The following is a 16592-nucleotide window of genomic DNA, read 5'->3' on the forward strand; positions in this document are numbered from 1 at the left end:
TGCAGTTGGAAGGACTTAATTTGACAATGTGTAGTGGTCTGTAATAGGAAGCATTTGCATCGTCAGAAAAATACAATTATAAATAAATAAACATAATATAATGTAGCGAGTGACAAAAGCCTTCACTTTATAATTATAAATGTTTTGAGTAATGCATGACAAATAAATGTCTTTCATCTAAAACTGGTAACTCGTCATTTCAAGATAATTAAATGAGGCAACACAGATGAGCTAGACCTTCTTCTCACTTCCTGACATGCAGAAAACAAGTTATTTGGTGATGAGATCAGAGACTGGACGTTTTATTGGAAAACCAGAAAACTCCACAAATAGAAACCAAATCCCACCCGCTCATTGTTGTTTCGACTCAAACAAGCACGCAGGCATTTAATAAAGCATTGTTAAGTTGCATTCTTTCGAAAGCAGATTTTATTCAAAGCTAAGAGCAGGGGTGAGGTTAAAATGCAGATTTAGAAAGCAGAGCAGTGTATTGCGGGATTACAGCACACTTGCTCAAAAATAAAAACCCATTGTGGATCTCCTTACAAAGGGAAAAGCGTCTATCGTCATGTATTTTTTCACTCTTTCGAGAATTATTCTTTTGCCGATCAAAATACTAGAAATGCTACTAGAGTTAAAAAAGTTTTTCAAAATAAAACAAAAAAAAAAAACGTTTGACGGGCTATGTGTGTTTTGTTGAACCATCCGTGGTTCACAGGATTACCAGCTGCGTCAGAGCAGTTTGGCTGGCATTTGTCTTTCCCCTTTACTTTAGAGATTAGCGTGTAATACTGCTACAGCTTTGGGAATTCAAGAGGTGACTTGGCTACGGTCCTGTGAGCAGCCAGATGTTACTCAACCATAAAATTTCAAATGGGTTTTATGAATAAAATACCATTGCACTGAATAATGAGGTGGAATGTCTTATTTGTGTTTTTGTTTGTTTGGGGTTTTTTACTGGCCATTGTATTAGGTACTCTTTGCTCGTGTCCCTGTTTTGCCTTTTGAACCGTATTCTCTATGATAAAGACTCAATGAATGTGGCTCTGGCGGTCACACAGGCAAAAATTCGGATGTGGGAAGAGTTCAGTGATGTTGTGAAGAATTACTTCTGTATGGTTTCGAGGAGATCCTGGTCACAGACATTTCCTCGACTCCGGATGTCGTGAGACGGTGGGCAGGACACTCCAAAGGCCTTCACAAATGAGCGAAACATAGGGCGAGAGGTCAGCTGCATCCACTCACCTGTAATTAGCTCTTCTGTTTCCTTTGGTCGTTTCTACTTGTCCTACAGCATTCAAGCTCTTCTCTCTTCTTCTTCACTTGCTGGATCCTTTCATTATTCCTGGCTCCATTATTCTGCTGCTCTTGTTTAACCTTTTGTTCTGTTACTCTCATGCCCTCGCTACTGATATGTTTATGCATTGCTCTGGGAAGAAGCAGGCAACAGCAGGATCAGGCAAGGAGCAATTGAAATGAAGGAGTGTAAGCTGGGGAGAGTGATTACTGGGTGCAAAGTGGATGCACTGACAGCAGACGGTCAACAGCTGTCAGGATATCTGAGAGAAACTGATGGGAGAGAACGAGGACAGAACTGAGGAACACCAAAGAGCCAAAGACACATGAACTCTCGCATATACACTCAAAGAGCAGAATCTTCACATTTTGTTAGTTTTGTACATTTGAGTGTAGAGTTTTTTGACTCTGCAACTTCTCTGTTCGCAGTGCAGGATGGTTGTTTACAGTGCAGGCAATTTCCAATAAACTTCATAACATCAAAATTGGCGCATTACATACGTCACAGGCGAGTGTTGGTGATGGGGTAAAATTTGAAACGTCAGCAGAGTCCACGCCTACAGGAAGCTATCATTTCTCAATGTGAAGCGAAATGTAGAGCAAGGATCTGGTTTCACTAACTATTCTACAACTTGTGCTAAAATCCCTTCTGCTCTTAAACCAACGGGCCTGAAATAGCAAATTGACGCAAATTCTGTGCATGTTTATCAACTCAATTGATTCACAGTTATTTTTCATTAAGTCAGTTTTAACCTTCTTAACAATGGGTTAAGTCAAAGCTTTCTTAAAGTATTATGTTATATGTTATCCCATTGTTTAATCTTGAGTCATTTTGGAAGGGACAACTAACTGAAGTGGCACTTTCTAAAACTTTAACAGCATTTCTTGTCTCATCAAATATGATCAACCACAGATGGTGTAAAGCATTGTCACTGGTGTGTTTAATATTATGTGGCGTCGTGTTGCATGAATCTACTTTGGTACTCTTGAAGGAATACTTTCTCCAAGGTTTGAAAGTTTGTCCACATGAAAATTGGTATTCATGTGGAATACCTAAACCTGGCACCCTTTGACAAATTATGCTAAAGCTACATCCTGCATACCATATAGACTTTTAACAAATTATTAAGTACCTGATTGTATCGCTTATAAATGATGCTTAGAAACAAATCGTAAGCATTTGAGTGGATTCAAACGAAAAGACCATAATGCTTATAAATAATTTTTCTGACTGAATATTCTAGACAGGTGAAGAACATATAAAATCTCTTTTAGTGGGACTTCTACAACAGTGAAAACGCCACTCACATCTCATACTTTGGTATTTCTAAACTGAATGAAGAATCATCCCACATGCTAATGTTGTTCGTGTTTCAGGCGATGGACACCCCAAAGAGAGCAGTCCTTTCATCAACAGCAGCGCAGCCTCTGATATGGAAAAGAGCCAGCAATATGACGGCAAGAGCATGGCCCTGTTTGAGGTGGGGGCTGCTCGCTCTCAGAAATGAGCACAGATTGTTCGTGTAAAGTGAATATTTTCACCCAGGTGTCACTTTGTGCTCTAGGAGGAGATTGATACCAGTCCAATGGTCTCCTCTCTGCTCAGCTCTCTGGCCAACTACTCCAACCTGCCAACTGGCAGCAAGGAGCATGAAGAGGCTGAGAATAACGAGGAGGGGGCCCGGCCGTCTAAAAAACCTGTAAAGGTAGAACACTGCAGCAATATTTGTGTGAATAAAAAAAATTGGACTTTATTTAGGTTCTCTTTTACATTTTTTTTTTAAATGATTCATTAGTATTGTTATGACCGTTATTGTACAGTTTAGAAAATATAGTATCTGTGACACAAATTCTGTGCGTGTTCAGATTTCTAGCATCAAACACACGTAGGAATATCTGTCAGTGTTTCCTTATGCAAGGTCTTCATATGAAAAACTAGTAGTTGCTGAATATAGCTAATAGTGCACATCCAGACTTGAAAACGAGCAGTTAAAATAAGTACTTTCATCCAAACAGAAAGTCAGAATTATATGGTCCACATTTGGTTGACCATGTAATATTGCATGAGGCCAGAACAACAAATGTTACAATGTGTATAATGAGAAAGCACTTGACCCTTTACTTTTCCCCTTTGGTCATTGTGATTTGTGCTTCCCAGGCCCCCCAGCTCGGCACTCTGATGGGAGTCTACTTGCCGTGCATCCAGAATATTTTTGGAGTGATCCTGTTCCTGCGGATGACATGGATGGTTGGGATTGGCGGAGTCTTCGGCTCGTTCATAATTGTCTTCATGTGTTGCTCTACGGTGCGTTAAAATTCAAATGTTCATTCTGTGGTTCATCTGTTGTGTGATGGAGATGTTCTTTTAAAGAAAAACGAATTACACTTGGGGAAATACATTTCTGTCCATAAAAATATACATGTTTTTTTTCTGACACAGTGCATTAACCCCTGTATGTCGAAATGGGGTCCAACTTACTCCACACATGTAAAACTTGCATCATTTTCCTTAGTCCTCTACGTTTGCCTCAGTCCTCACACACACAAGGGTTAAACTTACAGAAAAAAAGAAGAAATCAAAACAAAGCGTCCATATGTGCCGCTTGGAGGTCATTATGTGAAGAGAAATTCAATAAAGTGCTAAACCTTCAATATAAAGAGTAAAACTAAATTTAAAGATGTACGTGATAATCAGATGAGACAAATCGGAGATATTATTTGTCCACTGAATCATTCGATAGCCAAATAAGACAGTCTGTTTGACTTGATGTTCTTCTTTGTTGTCTGTTGCTGTTTCCAGACCATGCTCACAGCCATCTCTATGAGTGCCATAGCAACAAATGGAGTCGTACCAGGTAAGGGTCTTCCTCCTCTTCCTCCTCACAAATTATTCACGCCCCTTAAGCTTTTCTACATTATGTCACATTACAACCTTAAACTTCAGGGATATTATCTGCAAAGTAGACCATAAATGTATATTTATAGTTTCAAAAATTTTTTTACAAATAAAAATCTGAAAAGTTCTCCAAGCGTTTGTTCTGAGACCATATTTTACTCTGATACCAAAAGGTGTTACCGTGTACAACCTTTGTCCTCAGACATTGAAGTCCCTTTGTGTGTAATTTGACTTTAGTATAAACCCAGTTGTTCGGATATGGTCATTTTTCAAAGAACATTATTGAACTAACAACATCAAGAAGACCTAAAAGAACACATCCCACAGATTAGGTTATAAAGCAATGTCCCAAGTTTCAAAAATCTCTTTAAGATTCAGTCCATCTTTCAGAAATTAAACAAGTTTGAAGCAACTGCAAATATAGGGAAGAAGAGCGTTTTGGAACCCAAGAAACAAAAGACACGTGCAATAATGTGCTTTGGTAAGATGAGAATAAAATGTACATTTTTTCACCTGTCTGGAACCTCCTGTATCTGACACTGCACACATACCCAAACCCACCGTCCCTACCATAAAACATAGTGGTGACAACGTCATGCTGTGGGGATGTTTTTCTTCAGCAGGGACAAAGAAGATTATCAGGGAAATTCTCAAAGTCTATAGAAAGTGTGTAGGTGAAAGGTATTTGTGTGGGTCTTGAAGATGAAATCCCAGTAATGTATATTCAAGTTTGGGGTAGTACTACGACTAATGAGAAATACTTATTCAAGCAAGGGATTGTCTTAATGAGTGTGACAGATCAGAACCCTGAATCCAGTGTATGTTTTGACCCACAGCCGGTGGGTCGTATTACATGATCTCTCGCTCCCTGGGGCCAGAGTTCGGTGGAGCTGTGGGGATTTGTTTCTACCTGGGAACCACCTTTGCTGGAGCCATGTATATACTGGGTTGTATTGAAATTCTGTTGGTGAGTGGATCCAAACGAAAAAAGAAAAACACAACTTTTGAATGTATTTGTGTTAATTGGCAGTTATTTCTTTTGGTGACTTTGTTCTGTGTGGTACAATATTCAAACATGTTGTCAAAAACATGTTTGAGGTCTCAGATGTTGACAATCAAACATTCTTTGATTGAATTGTAGATTTATGAGCTTTTTCAACTTTTGACAAGTTACGTTTGTAATCATATTTTAAAATAATTATTACAATGATGTACACACTACGTTAAAGGTTTATTTTTTTAATGTTCGCCTTTTGTTCTCCAGGCTACTTCATTTGAAAACTTGAAAGTAACTGTCTTGTCAAATGATTTGATGTGGTTCATGTATTTTATTATGAGAACATGTAAACATTTCATTTATTGTTCTAAATATATACACACACACACACACGCACGCACACACGCACACACACACACACACACACACAGTAAAATAATTTCTTTTGTCTCTACCTTCCTTTTTCCCTCAGATTTATATTGTTCCACAGGCAGCCATCTTTAAGATTGAGGGCCTGGAGGGTCCAGAGGCAGAGATTGCTCTCCTCAATAACATGCGGGTATATGGCACCATCGTGCTCAGTTTCATGGCCATAGTTGTGTTTGTTGGGGTCAAATATGTCAATAAGTTGGCGTTAGTCTTCCTGGCCTGCGTTATCCTATCTATTCTGGCCGTTTACGCTGGAATCATCATGACTGCCCTTGAGCCTCCTGTCTTTCCGTAAGTGACACTCTTGTTTAGTTACTTTACCAATCTCTGCTTAATCTAACGATGTATTTAATTGTCTTTGTTATGACTTGGCAGTGTTTGCCTCCTTGGAAATCGAACGCTTCTCTCTAAATCATACGACGTTTGTGCAAAGGTCATTGAAATAGACAATGAGACGATCACCACTAAAATGTGGAGGTCATTCTGTGATTCTGATTCCCTCAATGCTACATGTGATGAATATTTCATCAACAACAACGTTACAGAGATGCAGGGCATTCCTGGGGTCACTAGTGGGATCCTTGCAGGTTGGTTCTGTGACACATCGGTACCACAGTTTGACAATTACGCCACACACACTTTATGTACACTCATTCTTCTCTCAGAGAACCTATTTGGAAACTATCTGGAGAAGGGTATGATCTTGGAGAAGCGTGGAATCTCATCCAATGTGGATCCTGAAATTCCAACCACCAACGCCAATCGCTACGTCCTGGCTGACATCACCAGCTTCTTCACCCTACTGGTGGGGATTTATTTCCCTTCTGTTACAGGTGACAAGTCTTTTTTTCTCATATTTAAAGGCATAAAAGGCAGATTTTATAGCAGTAATTATTTTTTGACAGGTTATTCTGAGCAAGAAAATCTATGAAAGATTACGCCGAAAATCTATGAAAGATTACGTCAAATGTTTTCACAAATGTCTGTGAAAACATTTGAGTGATTCTGGTTATCATTAAAAAAAAAGAGGGAAGACAGAATTTTAAGAGTGAAGCTCTAAATGGATTTTTTTTTCCTACGACTCTCAGGGATTATGGCAGGCTCAAATCGCTCTGGTGATCTGCGCGATGCCCAGAAGTCCATCCCAATTGGTACCATCGCAGCCATCACCACCACCTCCACTGTGTGTATCCTTAATTGGTCAAACATTGGCAGGAAGGAAAGAAAGATCAACATGTGCCGGAGGATCGTGAATATATAGACAAATATTCTTAACCAAGTGGTGTTTCTTAACTTTTCCTTCCTAGATATGTCTTGTGTAATTCTGTTTGGTGCTTGCATAGAAGGAGTTGTACTGAGAGACAAGTAAGTTTGACTGGTTTATTGATTTTTCACTGTTTTTTTAATCATCTGCATCATATGGTTTTAAATTCCGCTTGTAAGCATTGATAGAGAATAGCTGAGATTTTGCCTCCTCTCTTCAGGTTTGGTGAGGGGGTTAACGGTAACCTGGTGATCGGCACGCTGGCATGGCCTTCTCCCTGGGTCATCGTGTTTGGCTCTTTCTTCTCCACCTGTGGTGCAGGACTTCAGAGTCTGACTGGAGCTCCACGTCTTCTGCAAGCCATCTCAAGAGACGGCATCATCCCATTTCTCAGAGTTAGTCCAGGAATTCTTACTAAAGCTCAATTTATTTACCTTCCCTTGTCATGCAGAAACAAACACATGAGGATTTAAAGTCTGATGTATGCTTTTTTCTTTTTTTTTTGCGGTTATTGCTTTTAGGTTTTTGGACATGGTAAAGCTAACGGGGAGCCAACCTGGGCACTGTTACTAACAGCTAGCATCTGTGAGATCGGTATTATCATTGCCTCCCTGGATTCAGTCGCTCCCATCCTGTCTATGTAAGAATACCAGGATGAATTCACTGTTAGGCAAAAAATAATTACAATTACTTATTTTCGTCCTTTTGTTATTTCTAACATTTTGTTTTTGTTTTTAGGTTTTTCTTGATGTGCTATATGTTTGTCAATCTTGCCTGTGCCCTGCAGACCCTGCTGAGGACACCAAACTGGAGGCCACGATTTAAATTCTACCACTGGTAAGCCTTTAAGCCCATATATATCATATCAACATTTTTAAGATTTTTTTTTTCTTTTCAGTTGTGTTCAGGCTTGCAACTCACACTAGCTCTGTTCATTTCCGTCTGATATGTGAAAATGTGTGAATGAAAACGAAGACAAAGCAGTCAAGATTGCACCTTAAAGTTCCAAAGAAAGACAAGGACACATTGGAAAATACATTTAAAATTAAGGGCTGCATCCTTTGAAGGTCAATTACATCGCAACAGTGCAACAAAGGCTGTCCAAATTCGAAGGCTCCTTTAAATGTGTCCTCCTTTTCCCTGGATTTGAAGGACTGATGTATCTTTCATGGCCCACCGTATCCCAAGATTCATTCGTCAATGGGAGAATTTTGTTGTTGTAATAATGGCAGGCGAAGTTAGGGAGGAGTACAGTTTTAAATATAAGTACATTAAAATCTGCTGGTACAAACATTAAAAGCTTAAAGCAGTTTTGTCGTTAGGCTTTAGCCATGTGCATAGACATTTTTATATATTTTTTTGTAAAAGAATGTATTAAATAATTTAATTTATTTTAAAAAATCACAGATTCTGTGATTGAACTATTTGTCACAGCTATGGCATAGATTGGGTTGTATCGTCTTTTCTCATTCTAGTTTTGTTCTTTACCTTAATTTCAGGATTTTATTGGTTACATAATCATGATGGGGAAAAAGCAACAGCCTTCCCTTTTTAGAGTGCATGACTTGAAAGACTATTTTTAAGTCCAAATATTGTGTTGTAAACATATCTGTTTTTGAAAAAAACGAAAAAAAGCATGGCAAACTGTTTTATTTATGTTTCATTCAAAATATTTATGGTTTTAGGTTTTAGGTGGCTCTAAAATATGACATTTGACCTTTAAATGCAATGGAGAGGACCAAATGTTCTGTAAACAGTCACATACTTTTGACATCCTGTCACATACTTTTGACATCCTGTCACCAACAGGGCCTTGTCTTTCCTGGGTATGAGTCTGTGTCTGTCGCTCATGTTCATCTGCTCCTGGTATTATGCCATAGTCGCCATGGGTATTGCCACCTGCATCTACAAGTATATTGAGTTCTGTGGGTGAGTAATCATTACAGCAGCATGTACTTCATCATTGATGGATAAGGTTCTTTAAAATTACAAGGATTCCTTTGTTTAAGGTATATTACTTATCACTGTAGTGTAAATAAATCTGTTGTCAATCGTTGTCATGTTTTAAAACAGAGCTGAGAAGGAGTGGGGCGATGGCATTCGAGGAATTTCGCTCAGTGCTGCACGATTTGCTCTGATGAGGCTGGAGGAGGGGCCGCCACACACCAAAAACTGGAGGTCTGTTTAGTCATATGATTTGTGTTTGAACATATGGAAACAATCCGCCAACTTGAAATCAGTTTGCTTTTTCCTTCTGATTATTTTTCCACTAATTTGTTGTGGTGTTGTGGTTCTCTGCTTGCTGTCAGGCCTCAGATCCTGGTGCTGGTGAGCATGGATGCTGAGCAGAATGTGGAGCAGCCCCGCCTGCTCTCTCTGACCAATCAGCTTAAAGCAGGCAAAGGCCTGACCATTGTAGGTACTGCTGTTCAAGGAACTTTCCTTGACAGCTATAGTGAAGCCCAGAGGGCAGATCAGGTATCTTGCTTCCCCTTGAAAGATACACAGCTTTTCTACCCACATGTTCAGTTCCAAAGTGAAATTTCAAGTTGTGCTTCTTTGTCTGCAGTCTTTGCGCAAGTTGATGGAGACAGAGAGGGTGAAAGGTTTCTCTCAGGTGGTCGTCTCCTCTAACATGAGAGATGGGACATCACACCTGATCCAGGTTGGAGGACTTGGGGGTTTGAAGCACAATACTGTGATGGTGAGCTGGCCTCAGAACTGGAAGCAGCCCGAGTGCTACCAGCAGTTCAGGAACTTCATTGGTAAGGAAACTGTTTACAGTCTCGTCTCCATGTCCTTTCAATGGGGCTATATTTGGAACAAAAACAAGATATTTTCATTTTATAAGTTGGTAAAAGATTGTGCAAATCTTTTATTGTCTTTTTTCCTCTTTCTCTTTGCAGAGACTGTAAGAGAGACAACCATAGCTAGTTTAGCCTTGCTGGTTCCTAAGAATATCTCCAGCTATCCGTCCAATGGAGAGCGCTTCACTGAAGGCCACATAGACGTGTGGTGGATCGTCCATGACGGAGGCATGCTGATGCTTCTGCCCTTCCTGCTCCGCCAACATAAGGTGAGAATCAGCACTTTGTGCTCTTTTTTATTTCACACATTTACTGTGTAGTGAGAAATAATCCATCTAGGTTAGTGATGTGAATTTAAAGCAGCATATTTATGGAACATCAGGCAACTTCAGTGCATGTTCAAGTTAATGTTTGTTGCCTCAGGTGTGGAGGAAGTGCAAAATACGCATTTTCACTGTGGCACAAATGGATGACAACAGCATCCAGATGAAGAAAGACCTCATCACTTTCCTCTATCACCTTCGCATTGATGCTGCTGTGGAAGTAGTGGAGATGGTGAGAGATTCGTCTCAGACTTACATCTGCCATTATTTTTTTATTTTTTTTTATTTTTTTTGCTCAGTGTTTCTAAATAAAACCTGTTCCTAGGATTATTGTAATGCTTATTAACACAAACATCCGCTTTCCTCTCAAAGCTTGACAGTGACATCTCAGCTTACACCTACGAGAAGACACTGGTCATGGAGCAAAGATCTCAGATCCTCAAACAGATGCATCTGACAAAGAATGAGATGGAGAGAGAGGTAAATTAGAAAACACTTCCACCGGAAGAAATGAACACAGGAAACATTTCATGGGTTTTGTTATCCAGCGACATTAATCTAATGATCAGAATTTTGTCTTTGTTTTCATTTTAAAAACTGTGTTGATTTGCTTTGCACCTCTTTATGTTGGTTTAACACATAAGATCCCAACAAAATACATTGAAGTTTGTGGCTATTATGCGTCAAACTGAAAAAGTGTCAAGCGGTATCACAACCATTTTTCTACCAATTTGGAACAAACTACAGGAATTAAAGGGGGGCTTCCTGTTCCATTTCTGTAGATTCAAAGTATTACTGATTCTTCCCGTGGATCCATCCGTCGTAAAAACCCGCCAACCTTGCGGTCCCAGCACAGCACAGAGGAGGGAACCAGCCTGGCAGAAAAACCAGAAGATAAGGTAAACTTTTAAAACATCCCTTGTCTCTCTCTGTTCAGCTTCTGTGCCCTCTGTTCTTTCGTGAAATGGGGTTGCTTGATCCCAGAAGTTGTTATTGTTGCAGTGCGCAGCCCTTTTCCTGTAGTGGCTCGGTGAATAATCACTTTCACTTTTACTGACAGGTGTCTCTTTTCATCCTTTCACCCTGTCATCACACGTGTTTGTCTCTCAGTCTGAGGCTGTCTCCAACCCAAAACAGGTCCGCCTGATCCAAAGTAAGAACGCAGCCACACCCACCAGCCCAACAAGCCCCACTTCACCTGCTGCCACGCCTGCAGGGGGCGCTGTCGCCTGGAGAGACAGCAAGGGCCCAGATAAAGGGATGACGGACTCAGCAGCGACACCAGGGGCAGGCAAAGACCCCCTTAACATGAAACCGTAAGTCACCTGGAACTTAACTTCAACTCATGAGCCTGTATGAGGTTTATATGAAAGACCCAGCTTTACAAACCAGATCAAAAACGTTCCAGGAAGTTTTCTTCATTTCTATCATGCATCTGGGCATAATGTCTTGATGTAAATTTTTAGTTCTAATCTGAATAAAAACAGACACCAAACAAAGCCAGTGCAGCAGTTCAGTTATTTTTTTGTCAAACTAAACCTAAGATTTAGTTATTGTTTTCATACATGATTTTTATTTTTTTTAGATACATGACTTTTTGTGTCATGTTACTCTTTGTCTCTTGCCTTTTTGGAGGAATAAGAACAATTTCCCCCAAAATTAATTTGTGAAATCTTGAAACATATTAGTATTTTGTGCGTGTACTTTTTCCAAAAAGCCAACTTTTGAACATTTTAATCTCTCTAAGTAAAATACCTTCGGGTCATGTGTTAAACTATAATTTTACTTATTATTAAAAAAGAAACCTATTGAACTTGTGACAAATGCACCTAAATGTCAGCAGCTCTTTGAAAAAATATTGCTATGATTTTGTTTGTTTTTTCAACTCACGCTTCAGGGAATGGGAGAGCTTGTGAGTATTCACATTTTCTAATCAGCTGTGTTTCCTTTCTGATTGGAGCATCTAAAAAGCTGTTTTTCTTTTTCCAGTTGTGAGTTGAATTTCTCTGGTTTCAGGAACCAGACGGATGTGAGGCGCATGCACACAGCAATGCGACTCAATGAGGTCATCACAAAGAAGTCCAAGGAGGCAAAATTAGTCCTGCTCAACATGCCGGGACCACCAAAGAACCGAGTGGGCGACGAAAACTGTATCCTTCATTTTATTCCGTGTGCTCAAATTAAGCATTAGACAAAAACAGCGTAGACTTCATATTATTTCATGTGATAATCCTTCACTTGGAGTGTCTCTCAGATATGGAGTTCCTTGAGGTTCTCACTGAAGGTCTCAACAGGGTTCTCCTAGTGCGAGGAGGCGGGCGAGAAGTCATCACCATCTACTCCTGAGAGGCTTAAAATAGCATCTAAAAGAACTTGTGAGTTCTTCTGCTTCTCTGTGATTCCAGGAAAATCCTCCCTCCAGCCCATCGCCTGTTCACTCACCTGGCAACCAGACTGCAGCGTTTCCGGGAGCGTCGACCCATGACCTAACTCCATCCATTACCTCCAAACCATCTGAGCTCACTTCACCTGATAACGTTTTGGAAGAACTTTCTGATTTATTCTGGATTTTTCCTGCTCATCTGTAGGAAAAAATATATTCCTTTTTGTCTTTGATCTGTCATTTGACATCTGTGCTATTTGAGAGTTTGTTCATCCTAAACCATCTTGGTTTTTGTCCGTGACTGTATGAATGACAACACCCAAGAGGTAATTTAAATGATTGAATGGATGGAGGCAACTATTCTGTGTTCATTTAGATAAAACTAGTGTGTAAAGGCATCTAAGGGTGGGTTCTTTGTTATTTTAACACAAAGAAATAGCATTCATTCAAATTGCATTTGTTCAAATTCATGTTTAGAAAATTTGATAGAGCTTTAGATCTAAGAAAAAAATATCTTATAGAAATCATGGCCGTAAATCTGGTCATTTTTGCATTCTTTTGAATTGTTAACCACCTAGCAAAATTGTAGAATTAGTATTCAAGTATGTATGAAAATATTTTTAAATAAATAATTGAACAATTGTCTGTGGAAAAAGTAAAAGTTCTAGATGGCGTCTCTTTTGGAAGAGCAATATCACAATACTGTAGATGACATTACAGAATAGAAAGCAATGAGCTTCATCACAATGTATTTGCTTTCTGCTGTGTCAGAGACATTTTTATCTAAAATATCCACAAGCTAGCTTATTTTTAAAGACAAATTCTTTATACTAATGCTCTTATTCAGACGTTGTTTTTCTTTTTTCGAAAGGCAGGGTTGTGCATGTCAGCTGAATCTGTTGCAGCTTGACTTCATAAATTGGTCAAGCTTTGCAGCGCTAAATAGACAAAGCGTCTCACTCCTTCGCAAAGACCTCCGTCAGTTTTTATTGGTCAACTTTGTGGTCTGATTAAACCTGGCCCTCATTCTACAGGCACACTGTGTAACTATTAAATGTTAGAGGAACAACTTTGCATTAGATCCAAATTTAAAAACCGTTAAAAAAAAAAACCCTCTTAATTGAGAGGGACAGCAATATATGTGGTTTAGAAACATGTTTACAGGTGCAATTTAGTCCTAAATGAGATTGCGATGGAGAAATGGTCTGGCACTTTTTTATTAGCTTATTTCACAAGCTGCATTTCTGAGAATTTCTGACATGTAGAGCTGAAACATGCAGAAACATCTGTTCAAAGGTAACCCTGTTGACTAAAGGTCACTCACTAACTCACAGCTGCACAAAACCTGCGAAAAACAAACACAAACATGGTGAAATGTAGTAAAAATGAATTTCAGAGGGTGACTGCTACAATTTTGACATGACTTTGTTAATCAGAAACTACAAGGGTGTATATGTTTTCATGATTTATTTAATTCTCCAGCTTATTTTATGTTTTTATGTTTAGTTTACATTGCATTAGCTTTTACAGACCGGCTAAAATGGTAAACCACAAAGATTTGTTTACCTTTGGCATCAAACTTCATCAGATAACTGTGGAGGAGATTTAGGCCTAAAATATCTACATGTCATAATTTATATTTTATTCATTTAGATAAATGAGGAAGGAAAAAATGGAATCCTTAGATTTATTCACACCCTCCCTATGTAGCAACAACTTCAAATCAAAGTGTTTGAATTTTAGTTTATTCTGTATAAAATAGCTTTGATTTTTAAGCTCTTGATTTGACTAAGTTGAGGACTTTCACTTGGCTTATCTAAAACTTCATTATTTCTTTTTTTTTTCTTTTTTTTTTCTTTTTTTCACATTTTGGTTAAAAAGCTTTTGCATTCATGGATCTGATGTTATTGCTGGTGGATTGCTTTAACCATAGTTTTATTAACATTTACATTGTTGTACAGTTCTGATGCAGCTAAAGAGGCCCAGATCATGATATTACCAACATGCTTTCCAAATAGGCTGCTCCTTTCCTGTTAGAATGTGTTATTTAGTGTTTTTGTTTATTTTTTACATTTTTAACTAAAATAAATATCTTAGTGTTTTATTTGTCTATATATTGTTTTTCTAACAGTATTGCCATTAAACTAAACTGCGAACAAGCGGTCAAGTTCCCTTTGGAGAACTTCATCTGTATAATTTACACCACTGGAGGTCAGTGTTTATCCACATTTCTGACTCCTAGTGAGAAAACTGTTTAGCTGCTTAGATTTTACGGAGAGCTTCTTGGTCGTGTGTGTTTTCAAAGTTTTATTTTAGTTGAACAGTCAAGGGAAGAATATCATTGGTATTAAAGTTTCATTTATTTGTAAATGACAGCCAGTTCATCGTCTTATGACCCACCGTGAAAGCTACTGTGCTTGGCGAGGGAAAAAAAGTGAGGCAAACATGGCAGTATATCCACTAAAGAATGGCTGAAAATTAAAAAGAAGAAAGTCCTCAGCCTAGTCCAAACCCAGATCTTTTTCTTATTGACATGTTGTGACCTGAAGAAAAGTGTACATCAAACATACCCCTCAAACATCTGGAAAGTGAGGAGACTGATATCAGAGGCTCAGGCAGATGACAGAGACTGATAGACAGCTAAAAGAAGCATCTCACTGATGGAGGCAACATCAGTTAAATGGCTGGGGTGTCCTAACTTTTTCTTCAGAATATACATTTTTGCTTATTGTTCTTGTTCCTAGACTAAAACAAGTTTAATAATTGTTAAGTGCAGTTAATTATTTTCTTTTTCAGACAAAGAAATAGATTAGCGATCAACATGTGGGAATTTCTTGATAAGAGACTGTATATTAATGGGGCATACCAAGTTATTTACATTACTGTATGTTTTTGGTCAGCAGTTTCACCGCTTGGTGTCACATAACTCATAAGTCAGAGAGTGTTTCCAATACCCAGAACATGTATAGATTATCTTTATGAGATGGACGGACTTTTGTGATTAAAGTTTAATGACGAAAGCCCACTTCCCTCTCTGTCTACTATTACCCAATCCTTTCGTATAGGACTCACTTTGTGTTTTAATTTTCTCTCATCTGTATTATACGGTAGCATACAGTTTGCAAACCTTACCTCATCCTTAATACAGTAATATATTGCTTTATTGAATAATGTTTGTACAGAGAAGTGTTTGCTTTATGTTACTGATAAAGGTGGGGGCAGCAACACCCCCTGCGCATGTACTGGATGTTATTTTACAGGTGATACATACTGGTTCCTACTTTACACTTCTTGCAGACTGTGCATGCCGGGTTTGTTTTACAGTAAATGGTATCTTAAAGACACAAAACATAACGTTACGCTTGACAGTGTTGAACGGTTTAAGTTAGGAATGTGTTTAAAACTATTGCAGCTTTATACAGCATTTGGAGTTGGATACAGATAATAGTTTGAATGGACTGTTTTTATGTCTGCACAAAATGCAATACATTTTAAAATTAATAAAAGTTGGAAATATGTGGACTCTTTTCTGATGCGAGCTTATTTTACGTTTTTCAGTAATAAGAAAGCTGTGTCTGCTGAAGACGTCCAACACAGTGTCTGAAGGTAATTCTGCCCCTCGCATGAACTTGTGATTCAAACTACCACTGACCTTGTGAAGGAGATATGAACAGTACATGACAAAGATGAGAGACCAAGCTGATCCCCTTTACTTTGTTCTTTGTTCTTGGTCGTATGCAGACATTAGCTCCAGGAGAAAGGTAACAATTGTACTGTGAATACAAATCAAGGAATCAGAATCTTCATTGTCCAATAAAAAGAAATCTTTTATTAAAAAGTGAACTTTGAGGTTTTTCACATTTTGTCAGACAGTAACGAACTTCACGGTATTTTATTGGGATTTTATGCGAACACAAAATGGTGCGTGATTGTGAACAGAACCCCTGAAAAAAAATCTAGTGCAACCAATTGCCTTCAGCAGTTATTTAAGTGCACCGTCGTGTACATGTGTTCTGTATAGATGTCAGAGATTTTTTTTTTCAACTACAAAACCCAACAATACATGGCTGTTTCCCTGAAAAGGCCGAGCAAAGAGTGTGTTAATCAGGTAAGCAGCCACACCTACGGTAACAGTGGAGAAGCTGCAGAGCTCCACATTAGACGTGCACTTTACAAATCCAGCTTTTGTGAAGAAGT

General features: G+C 38.7%; 1 protein-coding gene across 5 annotated transcripts in view; it reads left to right on the forward strand.

Annotated features, from left to right (window-relative positions):
* Positions 1-16592, forward strand: part of slc12a5b (solute carrier family 12 member 5b) — a 31300-nt gene that overhangs the window by 11275 nt on the left and 3433 nt on the right. Inside the window, exons 2-27 of one of the 5 annotated variants that reach the window (XR_001663367.1) lie at positions 2674-2777; positions 2862-3002; positions 3455-3601; positions 4097-4151; positions 5029-5159; positions 5662-5909; positions 5994-6205; positions 6284-6451; positions 6707-6805; positions 6926-6983; positions 7103-7277; positions 7404-7522; positions 7621-7719; positions 8692-8811; positions 8956-9060; positions 9192-9360; positions 9452-9647; positions 9789-9958; positions 10113-10244; positions 10385-10492; positions 10795-10911; positions 11123-11328; positions 11910-11924; positions 12029-12162; positions 12267-15218; positions 15266-15917. Coding sequence is in view for 4 of the 5 variants with exons in the window: in XM_016676553.1 (XP_016532039.1) it covers positions 2674-2777; positions 2862-3002; positions 3455-3601; positions 4097-4151; positions 5029-5159; positions 5662-5909; positions 5994-6205; positions 6284-6451; positions 6707-6805; positions 6926-6983; positions 7103-7277; positions 7404-7522; positions 7621-7719; positions 8692-8811; positions 8956-9060; positions 9192-9360; positions 9452-9647; positions 9789-9958; positions 10113-10244; positions 10385-10492; positions 10795-10911; positions 11123-11328; positions 11910-11924; positions 12029-12162; positions 12267-12358 (3320 nt within the window). In the remaining variant the exon portion in view is untranslated. Of the gene's footprint in view, positions 1-2673; positions 2778-2861; positions 3003-3454; positions 3602-4096; positions 4152-5028; positions 5160-5661; positions 5910-5993; positions 6206-6283; positions 6452-6706; positions 6806-6925; positions 6984-7102; positions 7278-7403; positions 7523-7620; positions 7720-8691; positions 8812-8955; positions 9061-9191; positions 9361-9451; positions 9648-9788; positions 9959-10112; positions 10245-10384; positions 10493-10794; positions 10912-11122; positions 11329-11909; positions 11925-12028; positions 12163-12266; positions 15918-16592 lie in introns of those variants that run through there. The other 4 variants (XM_016676555.1, XM_016676553.1, XM_016676556.1 and 1 more) reach the window with 4 other exon arrangements.

This window comes from Poecilia formosa, unplaced genomic scaffold (assembly GCF_000485575.1).
Source record: "Poecilia formosa unplaced genomic scaffold, Poecilia_formosa-5.1.2 Scaffold135, whole genome shotgun sequence".
In the NCBI taxonomy this organism is placed as follows: domain Eukaryota; kingdom Metazoa; phylum Chordata; class Actinopteri; order Cyprinodontiformes; family Poeciliidae; genus Poecilia; species Poecilia formosa.